At 40.9% G+C, this 14,836-nt stretch overlaps 1 protein-coding gene across 2 annotated transcripts in view; it reads right to left on the minus strand.

The window, feature by feature from the left end:
* The window catches only part of FNDC3B (fibronectin type III domain containing 3B), a 210,119-nt gene that overhangs the window by 157,492 nt on the left and 37,791 nt on the right, over window positions 1-14,836 (minus strand). For both annotated transcript variants that reach the window (XM_069792717.1, XM_069792718.1), the window contains exons 2-3: window positions 11,931-12,069; window positions 3,272-3,347 (exon numbers count right to left, since the gene is read on the minus strand). In XM_069792717.1, the coding sequence (XP_069648818.1) occupies window positions 3,272-3,347; window positions 11,931-12,041 (187 nt within the window). In that variant the 5' untranslated portion in view covers window positions 12,042-12,069. The remainder of the gene's footprint in view (window positions 1-3,271; window positions 3,348-11,930; window positions 12,070-14,836) is intronic.

Raw genomic sequence — 14,836 nt, forward strand, 5'->3', positions numbered from 1 at the left:
TCCCTTAAATAACCCGGCGTGCGGACTGTGACATACGGACCTGTACTCAAGGGCTGGATTTCTCCAAAACACCAGATTTGTCGGTCTCTTTAAATCTGCGCTCTCAAGGAAACCACAGCCCCTCTTCATGCCCACTGACCAGCCGAACTTCTCCCAGCCACCGCCGTTTCCGTGAGCTCCTTAATCCAGCCCCCCCACCGTGATCTATGGGGCTTATAAATCAGTGGCTTAAACAAGTCACCTCTGGCTACATGCAACTAGAAAACAGGAACGAAGGGAGCACTTGCTCTAACACAGCGCACATTCAATTAAAAGTACATGTTTATTCCAGTTTTATAGTATTTTAGGGGAGCAGTTTCTCAGTTGGGGTGGGGGGGGGTGTTTATTTTTAAAGTTTTCACTGAGTATCCTACTGGTGAAACCCTGAGGAACTGGAAGAAGTTTTTGTATTTAGGATTTCTCCACTATTCCAAAACATCGGCAACCTTCAAATGTGCATCTATTCTTTCTGGTTTTAAACAGTGATTACTCAATTAGTGGCTAATTACACTTCAGGGTGTTTAAAGCGGAGGATATTCCACAGAGGTTTTCCTCAAACAAATGTCTTTCTTCCAACCTTGAGAAGACAAATGAAGATCCACTAAGTCTTCTTTTTCTCTGCTGTTTTCGCATCAGTCCTCTTACACACATTATCCCCGCCCATCCCCAGACAGACCATAGCTGTGGAGGTTCACAGAACATCCAAAACAGGCTCCAGGAACACAAACTGAAGATTTGCACTGCCAAAAAGAGACTTTCATGCTGCCTTAACATAGTACTATAATTATTCCATAGCTTGCTAATCATAGTGCAATGTGGGAGCAAAGGAAAATGCATCATTATTGTCTGAGTGCTGCCCCACATGCAGGGAATACATTAACCTTTAAAGGTACAGATTACTCTATCACTGGAAAAAAAAAAAAAAAAAAGGAGATCATGAGTTTTGTGGAGCAAGGGGGTGTGTAATTTCCAAAAACACTGCACACAAAATAAGCCTGGCTTTTACAATAACCTCAGAGCACAGGAAAAACAGAACTGTCACGAATCCTAATCTTAGTATATTTGCTGACTGATTACAGTTTCTTCCACAATAGGTCACTATTAAGTTCCACAATTGCACTGTGAACACAGCTTCACCAAAAGAAAAAAAAAAAGCAGCAATAATACAGTCACGTGCTCTTCTGTGTTTGAGGCATGTACTTATTTCAGCAATATAAATATTTCACAATAAAGTAGGAGTTGAAGCTTTAGTATGAAAAGAGTATCAGAATTTTCAGACTGAACTTAAAGAGGGTATACAAATAAACGCATGTGCTTTGGCGGTCAATACTGCAGCTCTACCAAAAAAACAGGAGACAACCTTGTGCTACAAACTCTAAATTAGTTTTATGAAAGACTGCTGACGAGTACCAAACAAGCCCCATTGGCACAAACATGTTACATGACTGGGAATACAGAACCAGAATGTTTCAAGTTGCGTTCATTTAAATACACTGTCTGAACAACACTTTGAGCATGAAAAAATTATAAATAAATGGTGTCATAATTATATTTGTAATGGAAATTTTTAATGTACTAACCAATATAAAGCATTCACTTCAAATAAAAGGAGTAGCCAGCTTTATTCCTCTGTTAATTGCCACGTGGACCAATTTCTTACCACATGGCATGTTGGCTATAAATCTTAACAAGCAGTTTTAAATTGCTGCTATTATTGCTCATCAAGACCAAATAATCCCGGATGGTGTTCAGGGAAGCTTCTGTACCGCCTATCTCAAACAACTATTAATTCATCATTTCCATGGGGATGAAATTTCAAGCAACAACGACCAACTCCTCCACTGTTTAAATTGGGGGCCCACAGAAAAGGTACAAAGCGACTGCAAGATGGGAAATTTCAAATAGTTCAAAGGACAAACTCTTCCCTATGGGAGTGGGGCAGCACTGGAACAGTTTGCCCAGGGAGCAACCTCTATACTCAGAGAGCTTCACAACTCAGGAGGTGGCGGACAACCCAATCCACCTCTGACACTATCCCTGCTTTCAGAAGAAGGCTGGATAGTGTGACCTTCAGGGGTCCCTTCTAATCCAAATTCTAATAAAGAGCATAGCTATCCTTGAGCAGTATGATTTCAGTATTTGATGCAGTCTAAGAAACAGTCTTTCCTGAGCAGATTTCAAATTCACAGTCAAAATACAGGGGCAATTCACTAGCTAAGTATTTATTATTAAACTGACTTTCCCCCCCCTATTGCTACTACTTTTTTAGGAAAGGATTTTGAATTAATAGCCCACTGAGATTGCTGCTTAATGGTATAAGCTCTGAAAGGATGGGGGAGGCAACACACCCACTTCCCTTCTCAAAAAAATAAGATAATGGCATAAACTCAAAAAATATCACTTAAAACAGTATTAGCAGTACAGCTACACAAAGTCTATTCCCTTTACATTTTTATTTAGTCTTCCCATATTTACTGTAGACAACGTTGCATCTAGGGAAATATCTGCTTCACTTCAAAGCTCTATTTGCCACTAGCTAGAAACCCTCTTCGCAGTACTTGGTATACAATCTGAAAGATCTTCTGTTGCTTCTCTCTTCAGACCTGTTAAAAGACTTTGTGTGGGCTCTCTCTTATAAAAACCCACAAGCACCATTTATCATATTTGCACAATTTTACCAAGAGGTAAAACAGTAGTCAAAAGACTACTTACATGCTTTTGTTCGATACTACATAATTAACTGGCTCTGCTTCTAAAGAACCAATTTAAAATTCTGCTCAAACCCAATCTGACTTCTCCAAGCACTCTGTAATGTCTGTACTTCTCTGCTCATTTTCTATCCCTCCAGACACCTGTATGAAAACAAAATAGTTTTTCCATAGATATCCACTTAATCTGTTACTAAGTTTTCAACATAACTTGGGATCTCTCATTTGTATTTCCTATCTGGTTATATGGAAATGCGCATATATATATATATATATATATAAAAAATAAAAATTGCTGATAAATAACTGCAGAGACAGAGAAATCTCTTGGACTTGCAAAAAATTCATGACTCATTCCGAGATATTAAAGTCCTATAACAACTACAGCAGTCATGTCTGCAACTTCCCACTCTTAAGTGCTTCACTGTATTTTTAGAACTGCATATCACATTGTTGTAGAGATGAGAGAACAAGTTTTCCATAATGCAAGCAATGCTAGTCCACACGTTCGTGTATCCTCTTACCTTGGATGCACTGCAGGGTTCCATCCTCAGCCCTTATTGTAAAGGTTTCACCTGGATTAACTTGAACCAAAAAGACCTGCCGAAAGAAAAACAAATTTGTTTCACTGTGATCTTCAAAAATTAAATTTCCCCAACCCAACAATTGTGTTATCTGTACTTTGGAAGAGGTACGGGGGGCAGGCAGGGAACAGACTGGTATCTTTGGGTACCAGCAGCATCCAAGAGCCAGTAAAGATTTAAAGCCTACCTACTCGTCTAAATTTTCAGAGCTGAAATAAAGACATAATTCCGTTGCGTGCAGATGAGAATTATGGCTTCAGGTTCCACCACCAAACTCTTGACAGTGTGTTTAACTTGGCCAAATGCTGATAGCTAAGGACATAAATCTTTAGACCACTGGCACATGAAAGCAGAGAGCACATAAACTCCAGCATGCAGCACCCAGCCATACCTAGATTTCAAGTTCACAGGAATAAAAGTTTTTTTTGTAGCATAAGTCCATTACGTTTTTAAAAATTTATCCTTCAGTCCTACACATAACAGATCTCAGTTAAGCAAAATCCACAGACACACACACACACACAGTTCAATAGTTGCACACAGAACCAGTAATAAACTATTTATCTAGTAACAAATATAATTTTTTTTTTAAATACTCAAAATATCACCTCAGTCTCTCATTGCCGAATTCTGCAGATGGGAATGCTACAAAGACCAGGAAGCACCAAAAGGCATCCCAGTTCAGCGTACGTTGTACTCATCTTTATTAATTTTCAGGTGTCTAAAATGATGGTTTTAAAACTTATCATTTAGATTTCTTTCTTCAATGGACACTTTCACTGGGAACTAGTATCAGTTATCCCATGCTCTTGCTGCCTGTGAAACTTTTACTCAAACACACTTCTGTTAACTTTGCATTGTCAGAAATTCAATCAAAATCTGGATTAATTTTGGTATAAATTGAAAACTTAGATTTATATCTTTTTGTGAAAACTCTCTCTAAATCTAGGTCGGGTCTTTACATTCTGGGATACCTGCATGCAGAATTGAATCACTCAATCTGGAAAGACAGAATCTGAATGAATGTTGTGTTTCTGAACTCCTTAAGCTAAATGCCTAAGATAATTATTACCTAGATGACCTTTCGAATTACAGTTATCCTACAGAAACTCATTATTCCAGCAACATTTTTCAAGCACAAGCTGGAAATCAGAAAAATGACATATGAAAGCCGTTATTTTGTCCGCAACAATAATTTCTCGGGGAGCACAGATCAGGGTGGATCTCATCCAGCATACAGAGCACAATAGATGGTTCAGAAGAGATAAGAGGCATTCCATCCCTAATCTCCAAACAATCAACATCTAAGTGACAGCATTTAAGTGGTCTTTTGCTACGAACAGGCGTGGATTATCCACAACAGGTTATGGGCATCAAGTCAAAAGAAGTGCAGAACAAAGCAGTGTCATTCAGCTTAAAAAAAAAAAACAACAAACAACACAGAAACAAACCACCAACCAAGAATACAAAAACCTGAACACAAAGAGGCAAAGAATCATAAAAATATTTCATTAGCTCATTTGCATTAGGTGTCTAAACCAACAGCTCTAAAAGCTGGTTATTTATTAACAGGCTTGATTAACATAAACCAGACGCCCTAGCACACCATCGCACCTTTGCAAGAACTTGGTCCAACTCCTCAAAACAGCCCCTAACTAGACTGATGTCTCATATATGAAAAGCTCGATCTTTTCCCTAAAGCGGGGAGTTGAGTTTAATGGCAGATTTAAGACCGACCGTGAGAAAGGGATTCCTCTTACTACACGAGGCACGTGTTGACCCCAGAGTTATCGGAAGGGCATGATTTACAAATTCCTTTTCAAGGAATCATTGCAAAAGGTCCATCACCAGCCCAAGTGTGCATTAGCACACCTGGTGGTGTGCTCTGAAAAGAATTCCTTGGGCTTCCGCATTAAAAAAAGATTACATCCCCAATAAGAGCCGTTGCTTATGACAGTTGAAATGAAGCAGCATTATCCTTGCCTAATTACACAGGTTTTTAACAGAAACAAATTTGTTTCCATCAACAAATTTGTTTCCTGAAGGCGAGCAGCTGCCACGGCTTCATCCCCCACCCATGGGGAGAGCCTGGGACTTATACAGAATAGCTTCTATTAAAATGTTATATATATGGAAATAATTCCTTACTGACAGTTCCCAGAGTACAACAGCTTAAAGATTTCATATTTATTTAATTAAAAAAAAACCAAACAAACAAACAAAAAAAAACCCCACAAAAAAACCCCACACCACACCCCTCAGCACTAGTTACTGTCACAAAACATGGGATTACGTTGGTCAGAAAGCGAAGTACCCCACTGCATGCTGCAGCATAATAACAACCATCAACTCTACTTGGCATATCTGAAGTAGAGACTATACTATTTTGCCCAAATTTTAAGCACAGCTCAAGACAAGAGACCACAAAACACTGTCACACAGGATCTTGAGGTTAAATATCAAATAGTTGAAAAATGTTACCCTTTCAATGTATTAGCTGTGCAATTAAGCCACAAGCTTTTTAAAAATGATATTGCCACTGGGAAAAAAGTGCTTTATTCGGTCAACCAGTATTTGCGGCAAGTTCCACCACGGTTTTCACCTAAAATCTGGTAAAACTGGTCCTGGTTTCCCAAGGTCTTGAGTAAGTTTTTCTAGCTTCAGTGTTCATAAAATTGTATTTGTGAAATGTATACAATTTGTACCATCTCATCTCCTAACACTACAAGGCTGAAAGCCATAACCCATCTGGTTTTATTGGTATTTGGACATTTAAATATATACACAAGCACAAAGATTTTCAAAGGAGGTCAATGAGCTTGACTTCTGTTAAACCAAGTAGGTCTTCTGCACCTAATGATGGCAGCCTCACCAGATCTGCACTTTCAGAGTAGAGTTTTTTTGTGCTACAAAAGAAACACCAACATTTGCGAAATTCATTCACTTCAGCAAAATTTCAGAAAAATTAAGAGCCAAGGAGCAAGAAGAGAACCCAAGGCCCTGACCTGCTAAGCCTTTGCATATAGCCAAAAAGGCCGTTTCCAGCTGTGCGGGGTTTCTCAGAACGGTAAAGAAATCAACCTTCGGCTACTAGTGGTACAGAAAATCACATGCTAAAACCAGTAACCATCAGTGCACGTAACAGACTTAGAAGTTATATTGTAGGCAAGAACTGCACTGTAATAAAATATTGTAGCTATTGTTCCCTAAAACGTAAAAAAAAAAATATAGTAATAATTAAGTTCTGAAGGTATTAAGAGACATTCTTCTCCACTGACGCTCAAATTAGCCACCTTTGGAGCAGAAGACAACACTTACGGGCTATTGCTGGGGGAATGCAGCTGTATGGATAGCAAACAGGAATAGCCGACCTGTGACTGATGTGGGTCAACACTGGAACAAGGGCTGGACGCAAAGGGAGGATGGCTGGCACATGGGCACGGGTACCCAAGGTGGCCTCAGACCCAGGAGCAGCGATGAGGATGCTCCTTGGGCAAGACCCTCTGCTTGCCCCTCAGCGCAGGCAGACCCCTTCCAGCAGGCTGTAACCCAGCCCCAGCCTCTCCTCTCCACCCAAAACTGGGGTACTGGGGTTTGCCCCCGTAATCCACCCCACCACCCAAAACCCCTCCGCACTCGCCCCACGCCACGCATAACCCCCTGAGAGCTTGCAATGGCAAAGCACCAACTAATGAGCTGCAGAGCTGCGGTCAAACCATTAAAACCAGTACGCATCGAGTATTAGATACTGGGCATTTTCCAGCCAACGCCCCCGATTTGTCACAATTGCCTGGGACAAAGAATATCAAGGGACTATGCAACTTCTTTTGTTTATACACACTAAGTATGTCAAACTAATTCAAGGATTTATTTTTCCCCATGTCCTCCTAAACAGCAAAACCACATTCTGCAGCCTGGAACGCAGCTTTTCTCTTTCCTTTCTACACAGGGGATCTTCACAAGAACACTTTGTTTCTGAAGCTTTTAATGAAAAATCTGAGGAAAGCAATAAAAAAGCCTAAAGATAACGTCTTTGTTTTAATGAAAACAAACACAGACGATCTTTAATTGCCCTATGTCTCTTCCACTATTCATCATCCCCAGTATGCAGGTTTATGAGATGGCAACAAGAGGAGAGATAACTTGAAAAGTTACTTTGAGCCCACGCTGCTGCCCAGCAGCATCACAAGGGTACAGTCCGATGTCCAGGGATGTTTCAGCCCAGTTCCAGTCCCCTGGCATTCTCACACCCAAAAAGTTGGAGCTTATAACAGCTGCAAGTAGGGTGTGAGCAGCACAATCCCAAAGGCTTTTTCTTTTCCCTAAAAATTACTCAGATGTTTGCTTTAGCAGTTTAATCCACTCAGTGTTGAAGCCCAGCCTTACCAGCTGCATCCTCAGAGAAAGTTTGCTATCTCCGTAATGCACTTTTTTTTGCATTTATTTGCATTTAGGAATGTTATTATATTTTATTTAAAGTTGTGTTTGCTAAGATTGATTAATGTTACTACGTTGCATAGTTACTCTAAATATTTATAATCACACACACCCCCAATTTGGCAATAATTGCTCTATGTCCAGACTAACTTTTCCTGACGAGCCAAACGCACATCACTTGTGTCCCCCTTGTTCCTTCTATCCCACTCTCATGCCTATCGGGAACAGGGAAGAGACTAAGGAACCTGCCAGCAAAGTCTAACAGGGGCTTAAAGCTCAGGATCAGGAATATAAAACTATATACATTGTGGATAAACAGTCTCATACAAAGACAGAAAATGCTACCTGATAAGGACCAAAGGCATATGCTATTACCTATTTTGCATAGTATTGGTTTACTTATACAAGTAGTTTTTAAGCACACAGAAGAAAATTCACATTGAAAACAAGTCATCATCACCCAACTGCTTTGCTGCAGATCACCTGTGAGTGCAGGTGCAGCAGCAAGTAGGAAGACATTCACTTGCATCCACGTGATACAATACAATCCAATGCTTTCTTTAAAATATTTCCACTTATGAGAACCTTTTCCTTGCTAAGGTCAAACAGCCACTTACACTGCTTTGCCTTATTAAAACCCTGCCTTAAGCATTTTCCAATGTGGCAAGTTTTCCCTTCCCTGTTCAGGTATATCATGTGTCATACAGCTGGGGGGCATGGCATCATAGGCACCACCTGGGATCCAGCCACAGGTTCCTCACAAATGCTTTAAATTATTGAAGTCTACTGTATTTACAATTTCTACAGTGCACAACTTCTGGAATATATTGCATCTTCGGAAAAAAAATAACCAAAACAACAAATAAAAAAGAAAAACACCACCAAACCGCCAAAACCCCACAATAACCACTTGGGTCCATTCTCTATTCTACTTTAAAACACTGTGCCCCAGATCCTGATAAATTTCCAGCTCTGTCCCAACAGGAAGGACCGAAGAGTTCACACCATTCTGTGTGCAATACTTTTCTCAGAAATGCATTCTTCCTCAGCCGCAAAGGAGCAGGTAGGATAAATACTTTCAACCTCTCTTCAGTAAGAAAAATTAGGGAACATGCTACAGCTTAACCAATAAACAGTGACTTTTAAAAAAAATTAATACTTTGATAATAGAATTCTGGGTTAACTATCCCCTAATTTAGAACAAGTTAAACATGCTCCAAATAAGCAGTAAAAAATTCACATACAGAACTACATACGGTGCCTGGGCTCCAGCCAAAGAATGAAAAAACAAGGTTTGGTAAACAAAGAGCGTGCAAGCAGAAAACTTGCTACAGCACTGTGGGTGCAGTGAGTGAACCAAGCTGAAATAAAACTTCCCAAACTAAATGGCCCGGCATTCTGTACAAATGTGCTATGGCACAGCTAGCTGCCCCTCCACTTCATACTCCAAGCTTTTTAGAGTTTGCAGCGGAGTACCTACAGGAAACCCTTGAAATTCTTGGACCAAAAGGTTAATTATCACTCCCTGAATCCCCACAGGAGTTACAAGTGGATTAGAAGCAGAAGCAGAATAAGCAGCAGCTCTGGAAGGGACATGAAAGCATTAAACACAGTCAGCAGTAGTGGAAATTAAGTGTGGGAAACTTAAAAAAAAAAAGCACCAGTGCTAGAAATGCCATTTTGGGTAGTCTAGAGAAGAGGGATTACTGTCAAGCAGGCAGAGACATTCCTAGCTCTGCCCTGTACAGCTCGGCAGCACTTACCCCAGGAGGATAAAACAATTGAATGTTCCTATGCAATTGTCTTACAAGAGAGGACTGTTTACTGGCAGAATCGCCTTTTGCATCGCTCTCCATCCGGCTGCTGGCAAAGCTAAGGTGTTTTACCAGCTCCGCCCTGCTCTCTTCTTCATATGTAAGAACTGCTCTTTGGGAAAAGCCTCTTCTCTGAAGCTCAGCATTTCCAGGTACAGCTCATAGCACAGCTCTACCGTGCTGGCACGGCTGAGGCCGTAAGGGCGAGCAACGACAAGCGCACCCAGAGCATCTCGTGAGAAGTAAGTAAATCCTGCCGGCTCCAGAGCAGGAGGCACTGACCTGCAGGCTGGAAACCTCCACGTACCTCGTCTCTCACCAGCTGAGCCGTGACGCTTTCTTACCACCAGCTTCTAATACAGACTGTAATTACACCCGGGAAAAGCACAGGTCCTTATAGAACTAGCACCTATTTATGGAGTAACATAAACCTTCTCGAGTCAGGAAGTCATTCTTACGTGAATCTAATCTGAAGGGTGTTCTGCCTTACAAGTAACTAAGATTAATCCCTTTCAACAAACACGGAAGATTAGCTCCTACATTACATACAAATCATGTTAAGAACAACTAACATAGTCCATTTGCTGCTATTATATGCAAAGATCAAACAAAGCCTTTATTCTAATTTCATTCCATTTTAGAACTGTACTTTTAAGAAGGGAAGACATCAGCTAAAGCTTCAAGAATAGGATTAAAATGATAAAGCATCAAGGCAGCTAAGCATTGCAACATATGAGGGCAGATCCAGACTAGAGGCCAAAAAAAGTCTCACAGAAAACTGGCATTCCAACGACAAGTACTTAAAGAGGTAAGGTGACGAGGCCTACGAGCATCATCCAACAAACATTTATGCAGAAAAGGAACCTGGGCCCAGAACTGTTCTGCGGACTCATATCTGGCATAGCACCGCAAAAGCAAAAGTAACACACTTGCAGTACATCAGCAATTCTTTTTTCCCCAAAACATTAGATGAGAAGCTAGTTTAAAGGCAACGGAGACATCCACCAAGCAAAGCTGCTGAGTCGTCGCTGATGCAGAAATTCAAAGAAGGGACTTAGAGCCTCATCTCAAAGGAGGACTCAGAAGACTTCATTTATTCTTGCTGTAGTACAGAAGGACCTGCTGGACAGTCTAAACTGATAAATGGTTTCCAGCAATGAGGAAAAGGCATATTTAAGGAACAATTACCCTATCCAATATCAATAAGATTGTGCCTTCACTTAAGCATATTAATATTGGACCTGGTAAATAGAGCCATTAAAAGCTCTCTTTTCTATTTTTTCAAGTTGAAGCACACTGTGCAGAAATGACTTTAAAAAAATAATAATCACAGCAACAAAAATCTATCGTACTGAAAACCCAGATAAGCAGACAGACTTAGAAGCTTACAAGAAAAGCGGAAATTATTCTTCCTCGAGGTTGGTGTAGCTCAAAACACAGCTTGGAGGGAGGAATAAATGATCAAGGGAATGAGAAGTAACAGAATGACATTTTATACTGATTCATGAAGGACAGCTGATTTCCACCTTGGTTAAAATACTTCGCTGAAATGTCTCAAATCAGGAGGGAACCAAATTGAGCAACACAGAAAAATTGCTATGGTAGATGTTCTACAAAGAGAAACTTTAACCCAAGATGACAGGTTTGGGAATCTACCAACTATCGGCTTCAACCTCCGGGCTGTATCCCGGACATGAAGGCATCACTGTGGTCTTGTAATCATTCCACCTACCTCTGATCAAGCTTATTAGAGAACATCTCCTAGAAAAATATGAAAGCAACTATAAACCTGCCTTCCTTCAAAAGCCCACCCAAAATTCACTTCTGCCCCTCTAAGGTTTATAATGAAGCACAGGGTAATACATAGGACTGTCGGGATCAGTGCACTTAGGTAAGCAAAGAATAGCAGACATCACAGGACTCTTGTCTTCAATTCTCCATTTCTTTCCTTCTTCCCTTTTTTTTTTTTTTTTTTTTGTTTAACAATCTCAGCATTTTTAAGTTCTTAAAATCTCATCACAAATATTAGCAGCATGTGCTAGCTGTTGTCCAGACAAGTAAATCATGAGACTTTCTGCAAAGCCCTCAAATATGTAGCATTTATAGCTATTATTTCAGTCCTACTGTTTTAACTTCAATTAACACACATGCAAATAATCACATTAAATTTAATGGTACACTTAAAGCACTGCTTTTAATGTCTTTCCAGTGTAAGGGCAGATTTCTACCTTCCAAGAAATACTTTGCCCTCACTAGTGCTAGGCAAAACCATCTTCCCATCTTCAAAATCCCTTGGTGGCCCAGAAATAGTTTCTTTAAACCAGCCATTTTCTGCAAAGCTCACTGACCTGCTGTGATCCATCGCCATTCACAATGTGAGGCATCATGGCTACCTCCCCGTTCAGCAACGGTGGCAGCTCCAGCGGAATTTGGTCGGTCATCATCATTGTGACGTACATTCATGGAGAATTTTCCTCAACGGGCTTCCTGCAAGAGAAGCATCAGTTAAAGACCTTGGAAAACCCACTTGTACTTTAGAAAGTCACTGGCATCTGCGTGGATTTTGCCATTAAGGTAGCAGCCTAAGCAGGACACCTGCTTTTGTAAAACAGGATGCACACGAGAACTTGAGGCACTGAACAGAGGTTTTAACTGTTAGATCGAGAGCATGGAAAGTCAAGTTTCCATTCCAGAATTCCAAAAACCAACTAGCCAGATTTCCACTCTCTCCCACGATTAAAATCCACAGCCCTCATCGCACTGCTGAAACAGGCAAGTTCCAAGACACTTTGAGGGAGATTTGCTCTGTTCCTAGAAATCAGCATCCCACTTGCTACCACAGCTCTGGGAACTACATCAACCATATGGTTAAGAAGTTACATCCATTTCACTCGATAGCCACAGGTCAAAGCCAAACGCCTTTATTTTCTTTCTAAGGCCCTGTATACAGTGTGAACTGCCACCTATAATTCAAAGGGCAGGCACCCGACTTCCACTTAATCATGATCCAAAGGGTTAAAGTTTCTGCTGAAGGGAGACAACACATCCCCCATGCTCTGAACACCTTGCGCTATACACAGGTCAACAAAAGATGATCTCGCTTAAGAATCTGTGAAGAATCACATATCACTTCCATCACACTCTCCCCCTTCACAGCTAATTGATGTGATACATAAGCGTCGCTAAAACCGCAGGGAGATTGCTTTGTAAAAACAAGTTTTAATTCAGCACTAAGGGTACCATCATACTGTTTTATGGGGCAATAATCCAATTCTTTAGTGAATAGGATGGATGACCTAATCACGTAGCTTATCTAGACTTCTGCAAAAGAACTCCTAAGCAAAGCAAACTTACAGGTCCAGTGCTGATCAGGCAGCCTCCTTAGTACACCTCTCACGCCAGAGAATCCCCAAGTCCTCCTGAATAATTTCATATACATCACAAATTCAAGTTAGGAAAAAAAAAAACCAAAAACGTTGCGACTTTGGTGGCTGCTAACAGCCAGGTAATCAGTTGGCACAAGACCACCAGAGTATAGAGAGGGGAATTTTTGGCAAAGAGCAACAGGAAAATCCCCCTTCATGAGGAAAGTGCTGTGGGATCTAGTATTTACATGGAGCGCTTGACTACAGAGCCATAAACCTGGAGTTTAATTCATCTGCTCCAAAGGGGACGAAGGTCTGCACCAACCTCACCAGGGCTGGAGCATGTGCTTCCATGGATGCTGCACGCTGCAAACCCAACACCCCCGTAACCTGCTCTGCCTCCAGGTGCTGCTAGGCTTTAAATTTAGATTTTTGGGGGTTTGGGGGAGGGTTTGGGGTTTTTTTGTTGGTTTTTTTTTTAATTTAACAACCAAACCAATAGTTTAGTTGAAATACGCTCTCTTCATTTTCATCAGCCTCTTCCAGAGCTTGTCGCAACCCCATCACCTGCAGAGGGACCTGATCAGAAACATCAGCCTGACCAGGAGGTGGTACTCCAGCTCCTCAACAGGACCACTTGTGTGACCTGAATGTGATGGCGGTGCCCACACAGACTGAATCACATCTATCCTTTCATTCTTATCACAAGGGCCCCCTTCACGTCTAAGTGGTACCGGAAGACTAAAAGTGAATTTGTTTTGCAGAAGACAGGCAAACTTAGATCTGTTACCTCCAGCCATACATCTCCAGACAAGCATTTTAATTTAAGTCAGTACCAAGTTTAGCACGACTCTCGCATCTCTTCCCTGTGTTCTTATCCGTGTGAAAACGCCACTTTTCTAATCATCACTTCACTGAGATATAAACTATTCACTGAGAGGCAATCTATTTTCATCCACCTTTAAAAGAAATCCCTCCTTTTATTCGAGACTGAATTACAGGGAAGAAGTTCTCAGAAAGCTTGAGACACAGTTGTCAAGAGGATGGTACAGCCACAGCCGGGTTTTAAACCCCATCTCCTGCCTCCATCAACTGCTTCATCCCAGAGTCTGGCAGTGGTTTAGTCCTGCTGTCACCACTAGCCTGAATCATCTGCCCTGCAGTGCGTGCACCCATGGAGTAAGGAGTAAGGACACTTACTAAACACTTCTGTAGCCCATAGGATCTCCAGCACTAGTTTATCGGTGACCAAAGCCTCCCTGGCTTAGCCAGTCAAAGCTCTGACCTAACTGTTACATGGGCTACAGAAATCTGTCGGATAGTCCACAAGTTTTGCTCAATGCATTTTCCCTCTGAAGTTTTGCAATATCTTCATAAACCTTTTGCTTCTCATCCCTTTACAGTCTCAGGTTTTAATTTTGAGAAAGATCCAAGTCTATAACCCATACTCATAGGTGTTGGGTTTGGGGGGGTGGAGGGGAAGGAATGGGGCAGTGTGATTTGGGATTTTGTCCATTTGTTTAAAATTATGAGGAAGAAGAGAACATGTGAGTTCTTGAACCATTTCTTAAATGTTTGGGATTAAGAAAAGGACTGAAAAAGCCTAATACTGAACACCAGTGAGAACATGAGTTCACAGGTTTCAATGGAAACAGATTTAGTCAATAGTCAGCTGCACCTCAAACGACATTGGTTATACACGTAGTTATGTATCTATAGTTTTTGTGTGTGTATAAATATGTATGTTCAAATATAAATAAAGATGATTTTAAAATAATGCAATGTTCATAGGAACTATTTTAAACTCATATAAAACAATGCCCCCCTCCCCCAAATGACACGTTCATCTAGTCCAAATCTGAAAGCCCCAGCTTTAACGGAGTTTAAGC

The sequence above is a fragment of the Haliaeetus albicilla genome, chromosome 9 (assembly GCF_947461875.1).
Source record: "Haliaeetus albicilla chromosome 9, bHalAlb1.1, whole genome shotgun sequence".
NCBI lineage: Eukaryota > Metazoa > Chordata > Aves > Accipitriformes > Accipitridae > Haliaeetus > Haliaeetus albicilla.